We start from the raw sequence: 15,827 nt of genomic DNA, 5'->3' as shown, positions 1-15,827 counted from the left end.
GCTTAAAATGGCAGGTGTAAGTTGATGAACCTCCTCCCACAAACTTTACCTTTGTGAAAATACATCTCTGTAGGGGCTTCCATGTTGGAGGGCAATTCCATATCCTCGGTCTGCAATTGTGTTTCCAACAGTATAGAAGGAACAGTCGGGATCATTGAGAGCAACGTATTCTAAAACTGCTGCATCCCATACAAAAGCGTAGTTTCCATACTTGACCTGGAACAAGAAAAGAAAAAAAGAGAGCATAGATTTCACTTTGAATGTCCCAAAAAGAGGCAAGTGTGAATAGAAAAGGAACCTTTTGAAGACTATTTGTGATGAATCCATGTTCCCTATGCAAAAACAATGCCAGAAGCTGGGATTCCCATGGGATTCCCATCTGCTCATGGATCAGACCGAGCACTTTAGCAAGGCCTTCTGACAATGTCTTGAGACTATGATAAGAAACTTTTATTCGTTGTTATACGTTCTCCAGGGACAGTTTCTAGTACTTCCAATTTCCTGCTAAAACACTGAACCAAGAGAATAAAGAAGTTGCCTTGTGGAAGGCTCTGAGTACTACACTACTTGTTATAAAGACCAGGCAGCCACAACCAAAAGTAATTGTCCAATATCAAGATCTCCACCCCCCCCCCCAAGAGTTCCATTTATCCCAAGCCCAGTTTCATTTATTCATTAATGTCCAGCTTAGGCTAGCACACCAATTGCACATGTTCCTAGAAAAGGTACACCTGGTTGTGCTTGCTGAGTTACTTTGAGATTGGACTTCTGTAACATGCTTCATGTGGGACTGCCTGTGACAGCTTTGAAACTTTAGTTTTATGTATCCATAGCCAAGAGGCAGTGAGCAGGGCTATTGGACACAGTTGTGTAGCTGGGGGGGGGGGGTCCACAGGGATGCTGTGAACCAGGCAACACTCCGCCATGGCCACCTCATTCGCAACCGCCTCTCCGCCCCCTCTGAATGGGTCTGGAGGGGAGGCTGCGTGGCCTAAGATGACCTTCAGAAATGACGTTTTAAGGACATTAGAAAGCCTCAGAAAACATCACTCTGGTTTTGCCTGAAAGACAGGACATGACATTCTAAGGCCTTCCAGAGAAGACCTTCTGAAGACCAGGGAGGCTGCCCTGGGCCTCAGAACACCCTCTGGATGTGACTGGAAGACAGCTCCGGTCGTGATTGGAGGGATACAGGTAAGGGAGCAGCCTAGGTCAGAGGGGAGCCCTGGAAGGTGTGCCCCAGGGCAGCACTCCTCCCAGCTACACAATTGGTTGGAGAGACCATTCTCTATTGAAGCATCCAGACTCTGAAATTTGATATTCCAGAAAACCATTTGACCCCCTCCTGATGATATTCTCCTATCTATTAGATAATTTTGTTCCTGTAGGCATTTAACCTACCTGAAAGTTTATTCCCTTCTCCCTCTTTAAATGGTTGGTTATCACTGCTCCTGTTAATCTGTTTTTGATTTGATTTTGGTTTTGTTTGGAAATGTACTGGTTTTTATTGTTTTGTTCTTTTTAATTTTGAATTGATTAGATGCCTTGGACATTTTTTGAAATGGAAATGAATGAATGGATGGGGGTGCTGCTACTGAGAAACCATCATAGTAACTTGAGGATGTGCGATAAATGAGACACGATGGAGGGAGAAGGGATACTTTAATGGAGATATCTGACATCCTAGTGTTCTTTCTAATGTGTACTTCTGCTCTTGGAGTCAATCTAAAGCTGCTTCCAAAGAAAGGTTGTGAGAAATTGAGAAAAGGATTCTAGACCATCATTCCCAGATTCCCAGACCATCATCAGATTCCCAGACCATCATCCCAGACCATCATCAAACACACTGCCTAACTGTATCGCATGTAAGTTTCACTGGTCCATTAAGTGCCTCCATCAGTCAGTCAAGCATCACGACAGGCACCTTGGTTCTTTGCAAACAGCCTGTTCTCTGGCCTCCAGCCCAAGTGATGTTGTTCCTGCTCTGCCTGGTCCCACACAGTACTTTTCCTTTAATACTCCAACCAATTACTGTCTCCAAAGGAAAGCTGAGGCAAACTCATTAAACGTAGAGAGTCAACAAGGAATAAATATGTAACAGCTAAGTATAAAATAAACAATACAAAACAGGCTGTCTGGAACCAGGCAAGCCAAAAGGGAATTAAAAACCAAACAGAATATTAAATTACACTCTATCATTATATCACTTAAATTACTGCTTGACGATACATATGATATTTGTAAAATCTGTTTACATGTAGGAGGAACTGAAGCGCACCAGGCCAACTCATTTTTGAGATGCAATGCACAGGAGACACTTTTGTTTGGGAAGCATTTTTTTTTCCTGTCCCAGCCTAATCCATCTTTTCTGGAGAAAACAAAGCAAGCCTGGAGATAGAAAAATGTTTTTCTCAGGGTCCTTGGGAGCTGAAGAAGCATTTTTAAACCAGTTAGGAACAAGAGTGCACTGAGAATATCCTGGACTTTGCTAGATTCAGAGTACAGGACATGCAGGATAGAGCACTCTAGAGCTGTTTATCCAATCTCATGCTATAACTGCAGAAGGGGGTCACCTAATGGCACAATCCTGTGGGCCATTTATCTATCAACCTGCTGTTGTAGAAGGCCCTGCAATGGTGCAAACATCATACTGCTATTACATGCAATGGAGCCACTGGTGGAAATGGCCAGCAGTGCCATGCACATGCCTGAATTGCCTGGATGCCCTGCTGGCCCACGCAGGATGGTGGAGGGGGCCGTTTGTGAGTGGTTTGGAAAAGGTATGGAGCAGGCTGGAAAGGGTGGCTCTCAGCGGCAAGAGTGCATGCCAGATCCTAACCCTGATTTTACGGGCTACCCTACAGCCTCTCTCTCTCTCTCCTTGGTCTTACACCAGCAATATAACTTTATTGGGTCCAAGGAGCTTTGGAAAGGAGGTAGAGCAGGAAGGAGCTTTTTGCTTATGCAGTTGTGCAAAATTTAAGTCAGGATGTTACCCAGTGTGTTTATTTTTAATGACATTAAATCTGCCATTTACAAAATGCACAAAATACTGTAATATGTGTCCCAAAAAGCCCACCTTTATTCAATAAGATGGGTTATAGACCAATCCTATATATACACCATCAGAATGAACATGGAAGTGGCACAATCAGATTTACAGCTATCACAACTGTGGCAAAGTTGTGTCACAGCTGTTAGTAAGTGCAGCTTGACTGCTGCCACAAGCTGCAAGGTCCACTTAATGCCAGATACCAGATGCCCACTGCTGACAATAAGACTGCAAAGGGGTTGAGGAGGCGGGGAAGGGGTGGACGTGAGTAGGTGATGGATGGAACAGAGAAGTGATGGGGTGGAGATCAAGCGGAGGAAGGGGGTTGGTTTGGTAACAGCACTGCCAGCTGAATCTTAACTTCCTTACTAGGCTGGATCTGCCTTCACCAGTCAACACAAACTTCAGCCAGCAATACTGTGGGTGCCATGTTGGTACCACTGCATTGCTATGTGAGGAGTTAGATAGGATTGGGCTGCCCATCTGCCAGAGGCATAGGTAATGGGAAATTAGCAAGTTTACATAAGAACATAAGAACAGCCCCACTGGATCAGGCCATAGGCCCATCTAGTCCAGCTTCCTGTATCTCACAGTGGCCCACCAAATGCCCCAGAGAGCATACCAGATAACAAGAGACCTGCATCCTGGTGCCCCCCTTGCGTCTAGCATTCTGACACACCCCATTTCTAAAATCAGGAAGTTGCACGTACACATCATGGCTTGTAACCCGTAATGGATTTTTCCTCCAGAAACTTGTCCGATCCCCTTTTAAAGGCATCCAGGCCAGATGCCGTCACCACATCCTGTGGCAAGGAGTTCCACAGACCAACCACACGCCAAGTAAAGAAATATTTTCTTTTGTCTGTCCTAACCCTCCCAACACTCAATTTTAGTGGATGTCCCCTGGTTCTGGTGTTATGTGAGAGTGTAAAGAGCATCTCTCTATCCACTTTATCCTTCCCATGCATAATTTTGTATGTCTCAATCAGGGCTGTGTCTGATCTGGCAGGAAGTACCTGTTATGTGAGTTGTGCAGGTGGAAGTACTGTCACTGGCTTTGCTACTTTGATGTCACAGAAAGGCCAGGCAGCCTTGGACCATGAAGCTGCATGCTAAGAGGTGACGGGTGCCCCATGAATTTAATGCCAACTTATGCCAACTCTGTGAGCAACTTATGCTGCAGTCATACTGCTGAGGTGCCACTGGTTGGCAACCTTCAGTCTCGAAAGACTATGGTATAAGCCTACAGCACCCGGTATTCCCAGGCAGTCTCCCATTCAAGTACTAACCAGGCCTGACCCTGCTTAGCTTCCGAGATCAAATGAGATCGGGCATCTGCAGGGTAACAGCTGAGGTGCCAAGGCCTGTCGATACTTGGTGGCTGCAACCTGGAATAGCAAACTGAGCTGTTTGAAAGACTTTTGATGGGAACAAAGGTGAAAAGATAACTTTTGTTGATTATAGAGTCTGATGAGTAGGTCTCAATGAAAAGGGCTCGTGTAGGTGAGTTTTATGTTCCCTTCCAACCCTGCTATTATATGACCCAGCAAATGCATAAGGAAAGAAAACTGCTGGAGATATGACTGCATCATTCTAATGTCACTCACTGCTCAGGGCAAATTTGTATTCCTGAATTCTACATTTCCACATCATTATATTGCCATTTTCTATGGAGATAATGGCATTTTCAGGATGGCAGCAAATTGGAATGCGGGTCACACTCCCCCCCTCCCCACAGCACAGGGGAGCAGCAAAGCGAGATTGGTGTGGAGGAAGCATATTGTCATTCAGCAGGAAACATGGTTTTTCAGTCAGTCAGGACTGAAAGCAATAGCACTACAAACTGTATCCTCCAACTCTTCATCACACTTTGTGAGCATTAATGCATCCACTGCCACGAAAGCGAGGCTGCGAAAAGGGAAAAAAGTTCAAGTAGCTGATGAAAATCTTCCATTCTCTATTACAAACCCCACCAGAAGGTTCACGAAGGCCATTTGGATTCCTGCATTAAACGGGAAACAAGTGAAGATGGAAGATTATCTAGCCAGAAACACGTCTCCTTCTTGTCATTGTTTGTCTCAGACAACCTGATATGAGTAACTGCAATAATGGGATCTCCCTTGCATTGCACACATTGGGGGAAAATTTCAAAGCACACCACTGGTGATACATAAATCAAGTCCACATTGGAGGTATGGCACATTGTAAGGGTCTTTCTTGGGGTGGTCTTCAGGGGCAGGCCCACAAAGAGCATTGTGTCAAATGAGCAAAGAGTCTTGCAGTAACCAAGACTAAGACATGGACAATCAAAGCAAGATCTGATTTTGTCAGGAACAGGTGCAGTGGGCACACCAGACAAAGCTGGACATAGGCTAACACCTAGGAATGGAGGCAGAAGGCCAGGTCAAGAATAACCCCGAACTGGTGATCTTGGTCCTTTAAGTGGAGTGCTATCCAACTCCAGAACAATTGGACATACCATTATCGCAACAGGTCTTCTAGGGAGGGAAGTGTTCCGTCTAGATTTAATTTCAGTTATCTGTATGCATCCAGCTTCTCACTGACTCAAGACACTGGTTCAGGGTATCCACAGTCTCTCTAGCTGAAGGCGGTGCTCAGAAGAAGAATTGGGTGTTCTAATGACACCTCATGATAAACCCCCAGATGATCTCCCACAGTGGCTTCATGCAGATGTCATGCAACATAGCATCCTGCAGGACCCCACAAGCCAATAGGCATGGTGTTGAGTAGAAGACCCCCAGCAACAGCATCACCACCTGGGATCTACCTCTCCCACTGAAAAGCAGTGTCTCCAATACACAGATGGGAAGGACACCTAGAAATAGGCCATGATTGATGGTATCAAATTTCACTGAGAGGTCCAGCAGAACCAACAGAGATGCACAGAGTTGTCGCCAGAGTTAATGTGACATGAGCTCAGATAGCCCTTATGAAAAGGCACTTGCCCTAGGCACACTTGTCATTTTGTCTCCCGTTGAGCCGGGTGCTCCTTTTTCTGGCTAAGATTATTTGAAAAAAGTTTCAAAGGCAGCACTTGAGCACTCCTGATGATGAAGTCTCCACTCCTGCTACAGGAGAAGTTGTGGAGGTCTGTTTCCTGTCAATTATTCCATATATTCCAAATGAACCATTTTTGGTCAAGGTGATCAAGTGGGTGGTGGCATCTCAGCTTCTGGAGGATCCTGGAGGAAGCTGATTAACTGGATCCATTTCAGTCTGGCCTCCGGTCAGGGTTTGGGACAGAGACTGCCTTGGTGGATGACCTGCACAGGGGAATGGACAGGGGGAAGGCATCCCTGGGCTTCTCTGGAGGCTGCTGGAAAGTGGTAGATCTGGTGGTGGCCTGGTTGCACAGAATGGCAGGTTGCATTTTGTGACAGCTGTAAAGTTTACTGAGCTTCTGTTATGCACATTTTGGCAATGCAGTGGCTCAATAGGATTGGGTCTCAAGTGTATGAATGGAAGGATACAAAATCCATCTCAAGTTTAGCTGTACATATTATTATTTTTTTTAAATGAATGTTCCATTTGCAATTTCATCAGATCAAATGCTTGTTTCACTAGGGAGCATTTCAAGTTTAGATCCAGTATATTCTGTTTGCACTGAATGATTTTTGGAAATAGTATTAAGCACAAGGAAGGTATTCAACTCTCTGGGATGCTATGCAGTCAAAGTGATTTTCTTGCATTTAACCTGATTCAAATAAGGAGACACTCGCTTCACTACAGTGGATTTGTTCCCCCTCCCCCAATTTTTAATCACACTGTCACAACTGTGCATCGCACACAAATCACTGCTCTTACACAATAGTCACATTCACAGACACAATACTAAAGATAATGCTCTGTGATGACAATGTCAAACTGACCTAACCATACCAGGTGCCACCAATTCACACTGCAGCTATACAGCTTCAGTTCATTTAAATAAATGAAAGCTGAACAGTGACAGTGTCTGCTGGATTGCTCAGAAGATTCCTCTTTGAAAAACACTTCTTTTTCTAACCCTTGCAATGTATCACCGCAAACTGTTAAAAGGCAGTGGGTCTCAGTGATCAGGTGCATTCGTTTGAATGGCAGGTAATTGAAACTAATGCCAATTTCAGGGTGGAAAAATGGGGAAAAAGCACCGTTTGAACAGAAACAGGAAGTCAGAGCGTTCTTTAACTCGACAAGGTTATGAACTGTTCCTTCAGAGATCTATTCTGCATAACTCTTTTATAAGAACGTTTTGGTGACTCAGTCATAAATTGTGTTAACTGAACACCATTCAAAGGTTACAGAATACTGATAACATTTTCAGTTTCAACCATATCTAGATTTGCCACAGTGATTGTGTACCAAACCACATGTTAAGGTTAAATGTTTTGCCCTGCACATGTGTTTTTCCTGAGGAATAGTAGTGGTTATGGGAGGGGGATCAGGTCTGGGATGCAGCATGAGAGAAGGGGGTAGCATTAGTGTGCCTTGTGGTACAGGGCTACATTTAATTTTTTTTAAGTTGGGTTAAGTTTTCAGAAAAGTGGTCATTGTAGTGCTTAATTTTTTAAAAGGAGATGCCAGGGCACAGGAAGGACCACTGTGGACGGACCACTTTTTCCTTAACTGTGTGGGGGCAGGAAAAGCATTCTATACATGTTCACTGTACCAATTACACAATTTTACTTCACAAGATGGAGACTGGTCCAAAGTAGGAGGGGTTGGACCTATATGGGCCTTGCATCTCAGAAAAATGTTTTCTTCTGCTGACTCTACTGGTAGACTTGCCCTCAGAGCAGTTCTGAAACAGCTTTCATTTACTGGCTAGGGTACTAGCCCCTGGGGCTGGGGATAAGAATAGGCCCTCAGTTTGGCTGTACTGATCGTAAGAGGTGACTAAACAGCCACTGGGTAGATGGGACTCGTTAGCCTGGGAAGGCAGCTCATCTGAGAGAAGGAAAACTCTGATCCCAAACCCCCACTGCCTTGTGGCTACATCCAGTTATGGAAAAGGCTTCAGGAGTCAACCTTGAGGCAAAATCCGGAGCCGGAGTCCCTGAGGCAGTTCATGGCTTAACACAGTCACGTTCTGGCAACTCCTGTGGCGCCACTGGAACCAACCGTATTGGCTTCTGCCTTTCCACTGGACCATTCCAGTGACATGGAGAGGGGGGATTTGCTGCATGGGTAACAGTCTATCCTCCATATCTACTTTACTCAGGCTTTGCACACTGGAGAGGACACTCTGTTCCAGAACCATTATTCAGAGCGCGATACCATAGTCTTCCGAAACTGAAGGATACCAACATGACTAACTGAAAAAGTATATTCTGCAATACTTCCTTTTTAAGGGAGAGGGTTATAGTTCAGTGTTAAAGCATCTGCTTAGTTTACAAAAAATCCTTTGTGTTTCCAATTAAAAGATTTTCAACAGCAGCACTAGGAAAGCCTTCCCCCTGCCAGGAAAGCTGCTGGTAATGAGAGTAGAGAATATGGACCAGTGGTACTAATGACCTGACTTGGTATGCTAGCAGATGCCATATTAAAACCCTGATGTCAAGCTACCCATTCCTCTGAATGAATGTTCTCTGTTTATTCATGGTCTATATCAGGGGTGCCCAAACCCCGGCCCTGGGGCCACTTGTGGCCCTCAAGGCCTCTCAATGCGGCCCTCAGGGAGCCTCCAGTCTCCAATGAGCCTCTGGCCCTCCGGAGATTTGTTGAAGCCCACACTGGCCCAATGCAACTTCTCTCTGCGTGAGGGCGACTGTTTGACCTCTTACGTGAGCTGTGGAATGAGGGCTCCCTCCACTGCTTGCTCTTTCACATCTGTGATGCAGCAGTGACAGCAAAGGAAAGGACAGCCTTGCTTTGTGCAAGGCCTTTTATAGGCCTTGAGCTATTGCAAGACCTTCATTCGTTCATATAAGTTCATCTTTAATATATTCATTTATGTAAACTTATGTAAATTTATTCAAATTTTAAATGTAAATTAATTCTTTTTTCTCCCTGGCCCCCGACACAGTGTCAGAGCAATGATGTGGCCCTCCTGCCAAAAACTTTGGACACCCCTGGTCCCTGGAAGAGAGAGCCTGGAGGATCAGGTTTACCATAGGTTCAAACTCCTTCATGAAGAAACAGATTTTCCTCACTTTGTGTTCTGAAACATCATTTACTCCTGCTACAGAAACATGGTGCTTCAGGGATGCTGTTAAATTAGACAGGCAGATCACAGACACGCTCAGCAGACGAAAATACAGAATGACACACTCTTTACCTTGCCATGCAGCTTCAGGCCAGGCAGGCACATGACTAAATGCGGGGATGAAGACAACACAAACTCTGCCCCCCAACACACTCTGGATTCATCCAGATCTGCAGATTGCAACTGATCAGGTCTTTATGTGTCAGTTTGACTTCCCTCCTTCTAGATATCAACAACTGCTAACGGTAACATTCTTGTTTTCTGCTTGCCCTCCCTTTCCTAAACATTTCGGAAATAATTCAAGGGCAAATTCCAGAGTAGCTGGTTTAACTGGTTGCAGCAATGACAACAGCAGCAACAAAACAAGGAGTCCTGTGATATAAGGAAGCCTGAGCAATACACAGTTTGAGTCTCAGCATCCAAACTCAGCATGGGTCTCAGAGGGTTCTGTTCTGAGAACCCATGTGGATGCTGAAAATCAAGTTAAATGAAATCCCTTTCAAAAATGTCCATTTGCTCAGAGGTTTAAAAATAGTCTCGCTTACCATTTTTATAATGCTGGAGAGCAGCAGCAGGCAATCTCTACCCAGACACTTAGAATACTTCAGTGCACTCTGAGGCAAGCAACCCCTTCCCCTTGGGAAGCTCCCTTCCCCTTGGAGCACATGAAAGAATACAAAGCAGAAGTGATTATCACCTCCACCTTGCATTCGCTTTGCATTCTTTCACCCCAGGAGGAAGGGAGGAGTCTCCCACATTACAATGGTAAGCTACGCTATTTTTAATTGACCAAGTAAAGCGATATTTTTCCTTTAATTTAAAGGGTCCTTATCATTTTGAGATAAAACCATGGGTGAAAAATCCGTGAATAATTAGATTATACCTGTAGTGTTTAAAGTCTCAGTTTCACGACAGGAAGTCCCAGGTTGTTCTCCCCCCCCCCCCAACCACACACAAAACAAGAAGAACACTACAGGTGTGCCCCTGTATCTGGTGGGGATCCATTCCAGGGACCCCCCTTCCCCCTTGGATTGGAAACCATGGATACAGGGGCGCTTGTATTAATAGCAGCCCCCATGTATTCATTAGTGCTGTTTAAACACTTACTGGTGAAGTGTTTCTTTCTTTAACAGGATGCTATAAGCATGCAAGCTTATAGTGTGATGTGAGCAGCAGGCCAGCAGCCTGAATGCTTGACAAAACTAGATCAAATAGTAACAAGAAGCAGGAAGTTAAGGAAGCTTCGTGTTAACCTTCGATCTACTTTTGTCAAACTGTTATTTCACTAGTAAGACACCCTGGACACCTTCCTTTGGGTCCCCTAATGTGAAATACAGTGCAATGGGCTACTCAGGATGGGGCCCCTTCAGCAGTGACACATGGAGACACTCCTTCCCCAGGGAAGTTCACTTTCTCCCCACTTTGCTTGTTTTCTAATATCAAGCCAAAGTAGCTTAATTTCAGAGAGCTGGAGGAGGTGAGTGGATCTCAAAGTTGGAAGATTTCCCTCTACCTATTTTGCTGAATTACTGTAGTTGAATTATGTTTTTGTCTGAGCTTTCTTAAATGGTTTCTTGTTATTCATTTTTTTACTGCAGTTTAATTAAGTTTCTTTTTTTGGCATTTTTATTTTTTACTAATTTTGTAAGCCATTTTATTGAGGTTTAGCCCAAATGGCAGAATATGAAAATTGTGAATAAACAAAGAAACACATGAGTCATAAATAAATAAATGGAGAGCCTTGCCAAAAACTCATGCAATCCAGTAATATTCAAAATATTTAAACAACCATTCACTGAAGCCCAATCCAACGCATACTTTAATTCATTTTATATTGTTTCTATTGCTTTTTTATTGCTCTTATCATTTTGTTTTAAGATGTTGTAAGCTGCCCTGGACACTTCCTTGAACTGGGAGGGGAAAGGTGCTATAAAAATATTTGAAGTAAATAAATATTTCTTCAGTGGGATTTATTTTCAGTCAAATGCTGGTCGCAATCCACACAGAGTTAGGTATAGTTCAGCTCACTGATTCCTGTGGGGTTAAGCACACCTAAGGCTGCAATCCTAAACATTCCTAAAGTCATAAGGGAGTAAGCTCCACTGAACCTAATTATGTATAACAGCCCAATCCTGAGCTTCCCAGCGCCCAGGGGTACAGCGGTGCTGAAACAGCTACCAGAGCATCCCATAGCAGTAGGAAGCTGTGTCAGGGCTACTTGAGGTAAGGGAGCTTACACTCCCTTATCCCTTAAAGTGACCAGGCAGCCCTGATGGGTTGCCTTGAATCTACACTTGCTATTGAGCAAGCACAGTTCTGAGGAGACCTATGTCAGGTCTCCCAGGCCAAGAGGGGGGTTAGGATATGGTGGTAGGGCCTGCCTCCATCTCTTCTCCCTCCTGCCCCACTCCCTCCCCCGCAATACCTTCCCCCACCCCAGAATGCCTCCCTCCCTGCCCCAACCTACCTCCTACTGGCACTGGCCCAGTGCAGGTTCACACTGAGCCAGGTCCAGCATTGGACCAGCACTGACTGTCTCAGGCATGCCTTACGGCATGTTTGTGACAATGCATGCTGGTGGTGGGTTGGCGTGAGTCCTTCAGGATCCAACTTGTAATGTGTATAGGATTGCAGTGTAAGTCTCTTCATGGTCAGTGGCCCACTGTCCAGAAATGATAGAAGACATATGTTCTTTCCAGAGAATTCAGTGATATTTTATAACTTTTATTTGATTAAAATATGTATTCTAAAAGATATAGATTAGGGGTTCCCAAACTTTTTAGCACCAGGACCAACTTTTTAAAATGACACTCTGCTGGTTTATCAGACTTCTGAAAAAGGAGATCTAGAAAGAATTTTGTTTAAGTAATAATAATCAGAAAAAAGACCCTCATACATTTATCTCCCTATATTTACACAGGCTTACAAACTGCAGGAGCTGAGCTCTTTGCAGGGTAATTAGCAGCTACAGTATCTGATTTTTGATAGGCTCAGGGCAATTAGTTATCTGATCTTTCCATCATCCTTTGGAGACCCACCAAAAATCAGGTTGCAACTCACCAGTGGGTCTTGACCCACAGTTTGGGAACCACTTATATAGCAATATTTATACCATATAAATATGGATAGACCTTGCCACTTATAAAATTAAGTAGAATGTGATAATACAAAAAAAACAGCAGTGTATCAATGACATTGATATCAGATCATTGTTCAATATCAATAAAGTTCTACTTTGCATTTTTTTCCGGATTCAAATTGCTCCTGGATGTATGGCTGTATGCTGCTTAGAGTGCCTCTTTTCTGGAAATAACAAATATTCCTGCCATATAAATTCTGTAAAAGTTTCTCTTATCTGACCAATAACTTCCTTAACGATTAAGAAATGTATAGGAGTAGGAGTAGGTATATACCAATTCATGGATATATTTCACTAAATACATAATCTAAGACTTCATCAGCCTCCCTAGTCTGACAGATTCACTGCTATCTGAGTGCATTTCAGAAGATACATTTCTTTACAATTCTGTGCAGATCTTCTTCCTTCCTTAAAGACATGTCAACCTGCTTCTTTGCTAGATCAATCTGTTCTTCAGGTCTTATTCTCAGTCCCTTCAAAGGATCTCTTCAAAGCTTTTGGGGGCATGAACAGGAGGGAAATGGACCTTCTTTGATTTTTGTAGTCTTGGTTTTTCAGAACTCTTTTTTTCCCCTTCAAGCTAGACTTACTTCCCCTGAAAACTTTTGAGTTCAGATTTAAAATTCACTAGTGATAGTGATAGATGAGTCTCAACTTGTTGAGTTAAAGTTCAGTTTGCACAAGTATCTGTAGTTTTGGAAGTTTCACCTGAGATCATCTGTTGAAGTTTTCTAAAATCTTCTGCTTTGGAAACCGAATGGCTTATGACATGTAAGAGAGTTAGGTTCTTCCCTGCCTGTTTTCGTAGGTAGATGCCTTACAGTAAATCAAATCCTTGGTTCATCTAGGTCAGTATTGTAAACACAGACTGGCAGCAGTTCTCCAGAGTTTCAGAGAGGAACATCCCTCTGCTCTATCTGGAGATACCAGGGACTGAACCTGGGACCTTCTGCATACAAACCAGCTTTGTTATTACTGAGTTATGGCCTTTTCTGCCAATATCTAAAGACATTTCTTTAGGTGGGTAATTAATTTGTGCTTTCATTATTTTTGTTCTGACTGCTGTTTTTGCTTATTTGGGTGTTATGGGTGATTTATTTTGATTTTATATTATTATTAACGGATATTTAGGAACCAGATACCCCTGTTATAAGCCAAGATTTTGCAAAGGCAGAGGTTTGGATGCAAACACAGACTATCAGTTTAAAACACAGTCTATCAGTTTAAAACCTGGGGCCACCTGTGGCCCTCAAGGACTCCTAATCCAGCCCACTGGGAGCCCCCACTGTCCAATGAGCTCTGGCCCTCTGAAGACTTGATGAAGCCCGTGCTGGCCCGAAGCAACTGCTCTCAGCGTGACGACCAACCGTTCGACTTCTCATGTGAGCTGTGGAATGAGGTCTCTCTCCACTGCTGTTTCAGTTCTGTTGATGCAGTAGTGGCAGTAAAGGAAAGGCCAGTCTTGCTTTGTGCAAGGCCTTTTATAGGCCATGAGCTATCCCAAGACCTTCTTCATTCATATAAGTTCCATCTCTAATATATTCATTTATGTAAATTTGGTCAAATTAAAAATGTAAATTAACTCTTTTCCCAGCCCCCAACACAGTGTCAGAGAGATGATGTGGCCCTCCTGTCAAAAAGATTGGATACCCCTGGTTTAAAAAATGAGTTCACTCTATAGGTCCATCAGCTTAACATAGCTTTTTCTCATTGATTGGATGTGGCTCTCCTGAGGTTTAGACAACTCTTTGGTTCTATGTGGAGATGCCAAGGATTGAATCTTTTGCTAACTTTTGCATATGAAGCATATATGGCTACGTCAGCTGCAACCACTAAGTTGTGGTCCCATAACCTTGTGATGCCTTCAGTACCACAGTAAAAATCTGTTAAAATCAGTGTATTGTGGAACACCTAGTTTAAACCCTGGCTGAAAACTCAGGAAGAAAATGTATCTAAAAAGCAGATACTATGGATTGCTGGAGCTGTGCCTTTCCCGATCAAACACACTCTTTGTGATGGATGCTGGATGAAACTGTATTGTATTATGCCATCAGTTACATAACGCTAGGACTATACCAATTTTGGCGTGCTTTATCTATCAAACCTTGTGAAATTTATATCCAAGCAGATGTTTATTACACCATGTGACACATTTTATACCCATTATGTGATCTATGGTCTTCATTTCAGCCAGCTGCACAATATATCTTTTCTATAAGCATTTTTATTTGTTCTTATATATGTTTTCCCATATTTTATGTCCCGATAAGTCTCCATGTTTGCCTTACAGCTCACTCAAAATGAAAGGACATGCATAAGAATTCTTAAGGTTCAGTTCCCCTTTATTTGTGCCTATGAGAGTAAAAATGTCATCTTGCCTCTTGGCACTGGATTTCAATTCATTAAAATGGGAGAAGAGTTGATATTCTATCCAGTGGTTCCCAAACTTTTAGCACCGGGACCCACTTTTTAGAATGAGAATCTATCAGGACCCACTAGAAGTGACATCATCAAGCAGGAAATTTTTAACAATCCTAGGCTGTAATCCTACCCACACTTACCCAGGAGTAAGTCCCATTTACTATCACTGTAAAAAGCATACACATAGCAGCCTGTTAAAAGGACATATTCCCAAATGCAATCACATACAATGGTAGCATCAAGACTAATAGATTAAAAATAAAATATTGAAATGAATGGGGACCCACCTGAAATTGATTCACGACCCACCTGGTGGGTCCCAACCCACAGTTTATACACTGTTGTATAAACCACACTGCCTTTACTTCTAACTTTGCTGAATTTGTACACTGAAATTGGAACAGATGGAAGTATAGACTGAACACTGGCAATTGGGAAGGGGATGGGGTTGCCCATTATTCATGTTGTTGTGGGCAGATTCATACTCAGAGACTGCTTCTGGGGCCATCTGTACCCCTAGAAGCTCAGGTGACATTTGTTGCCAAGAGTGATTTTGATCAGGTTGATCTTCCTTGCAGACTGTTACCTATTTCGGATTGAAGAGGTTCAATGAACATAATACAGGTCTTTGCAAATTCCAGGATTGACCTCTACAATCTGATGCACGTGGGACTGCTGGTGCAAACATACCCAGCTACTGCTGAATGCCAGTGGGTCTAAGAAGCTGGTGGCTTGCCAACTCTGGTTGAGTCCAACTTGCTGAACTCTGGTTGATTCTTTCAACTGACAGTCTATATTCAAGCACTGCATAACTACTTTCTACTACATCAGTATCTGTGGGGGATCTGTTCTTGGACCCACCATAGATACAGAAAACTATGGATAATTAAATCAGTGGTTTTAGTCCCTTTAAGCCCTCTGGAGATGATCAGAGTGTGGTTCTCTGGAAGGCTCAGATTGGACCAGCACTGAGCTAGATCTGTGAATACAGGATTTGCAGATACAGAGAC

At 43.4% G+C, this 15,827-nt stretch overlaps 1 protein-coding gene and 1 pseudogene across 2 annotated transcripts in view; both read right to left on the bottom strand.

Annotated features, from left to right (window-relative positions):
• GRID2 (glutamate ionotropic receptor delta type subunit 2) overlaps nucleotides 1–15,827 on the bottom strand; it is a 997,958-nt gene that overhangs the window by 108,898 nt on the left and 873,233 nt on the right. For both annotated transcript variants that reach the window (XM_066632190.1, XM_066632191.1), the window contains one exon: nucleotides 50–216. In XM_066632190.1, coding sequence (XP_066488287.1) covers nucleotides 50–216 — 167 coding nt within the window. The remainder of the gene's footprint in view (nucleotides 1–49; nucleotides 217–15,827) is intronic.
• On the bottom strand, nucleotides 4,293–4,408 carry LOC136656612 (5S ribosomal RNA; annotated as a pseudogene).

Source organism: Tiliqua scincoides, chromosome 6 (assembly GCF_035046505.1).
Source record: "Tiliqua scincoides isolate rTilSci1 chromosome 6, rTilSci1.hap2, whole genome shotgun sequence".
Taxonomy (NCBI): domain Eukaryota; kingdom Metazoa; phylum Chordata; class Lepidosauria; order Squamata; family Scincidae; genus Tiliqua; species Tiliqua scincoides.
This window is presented reverse-complemented; position numbering and strand designations above follow the sequence as displayed.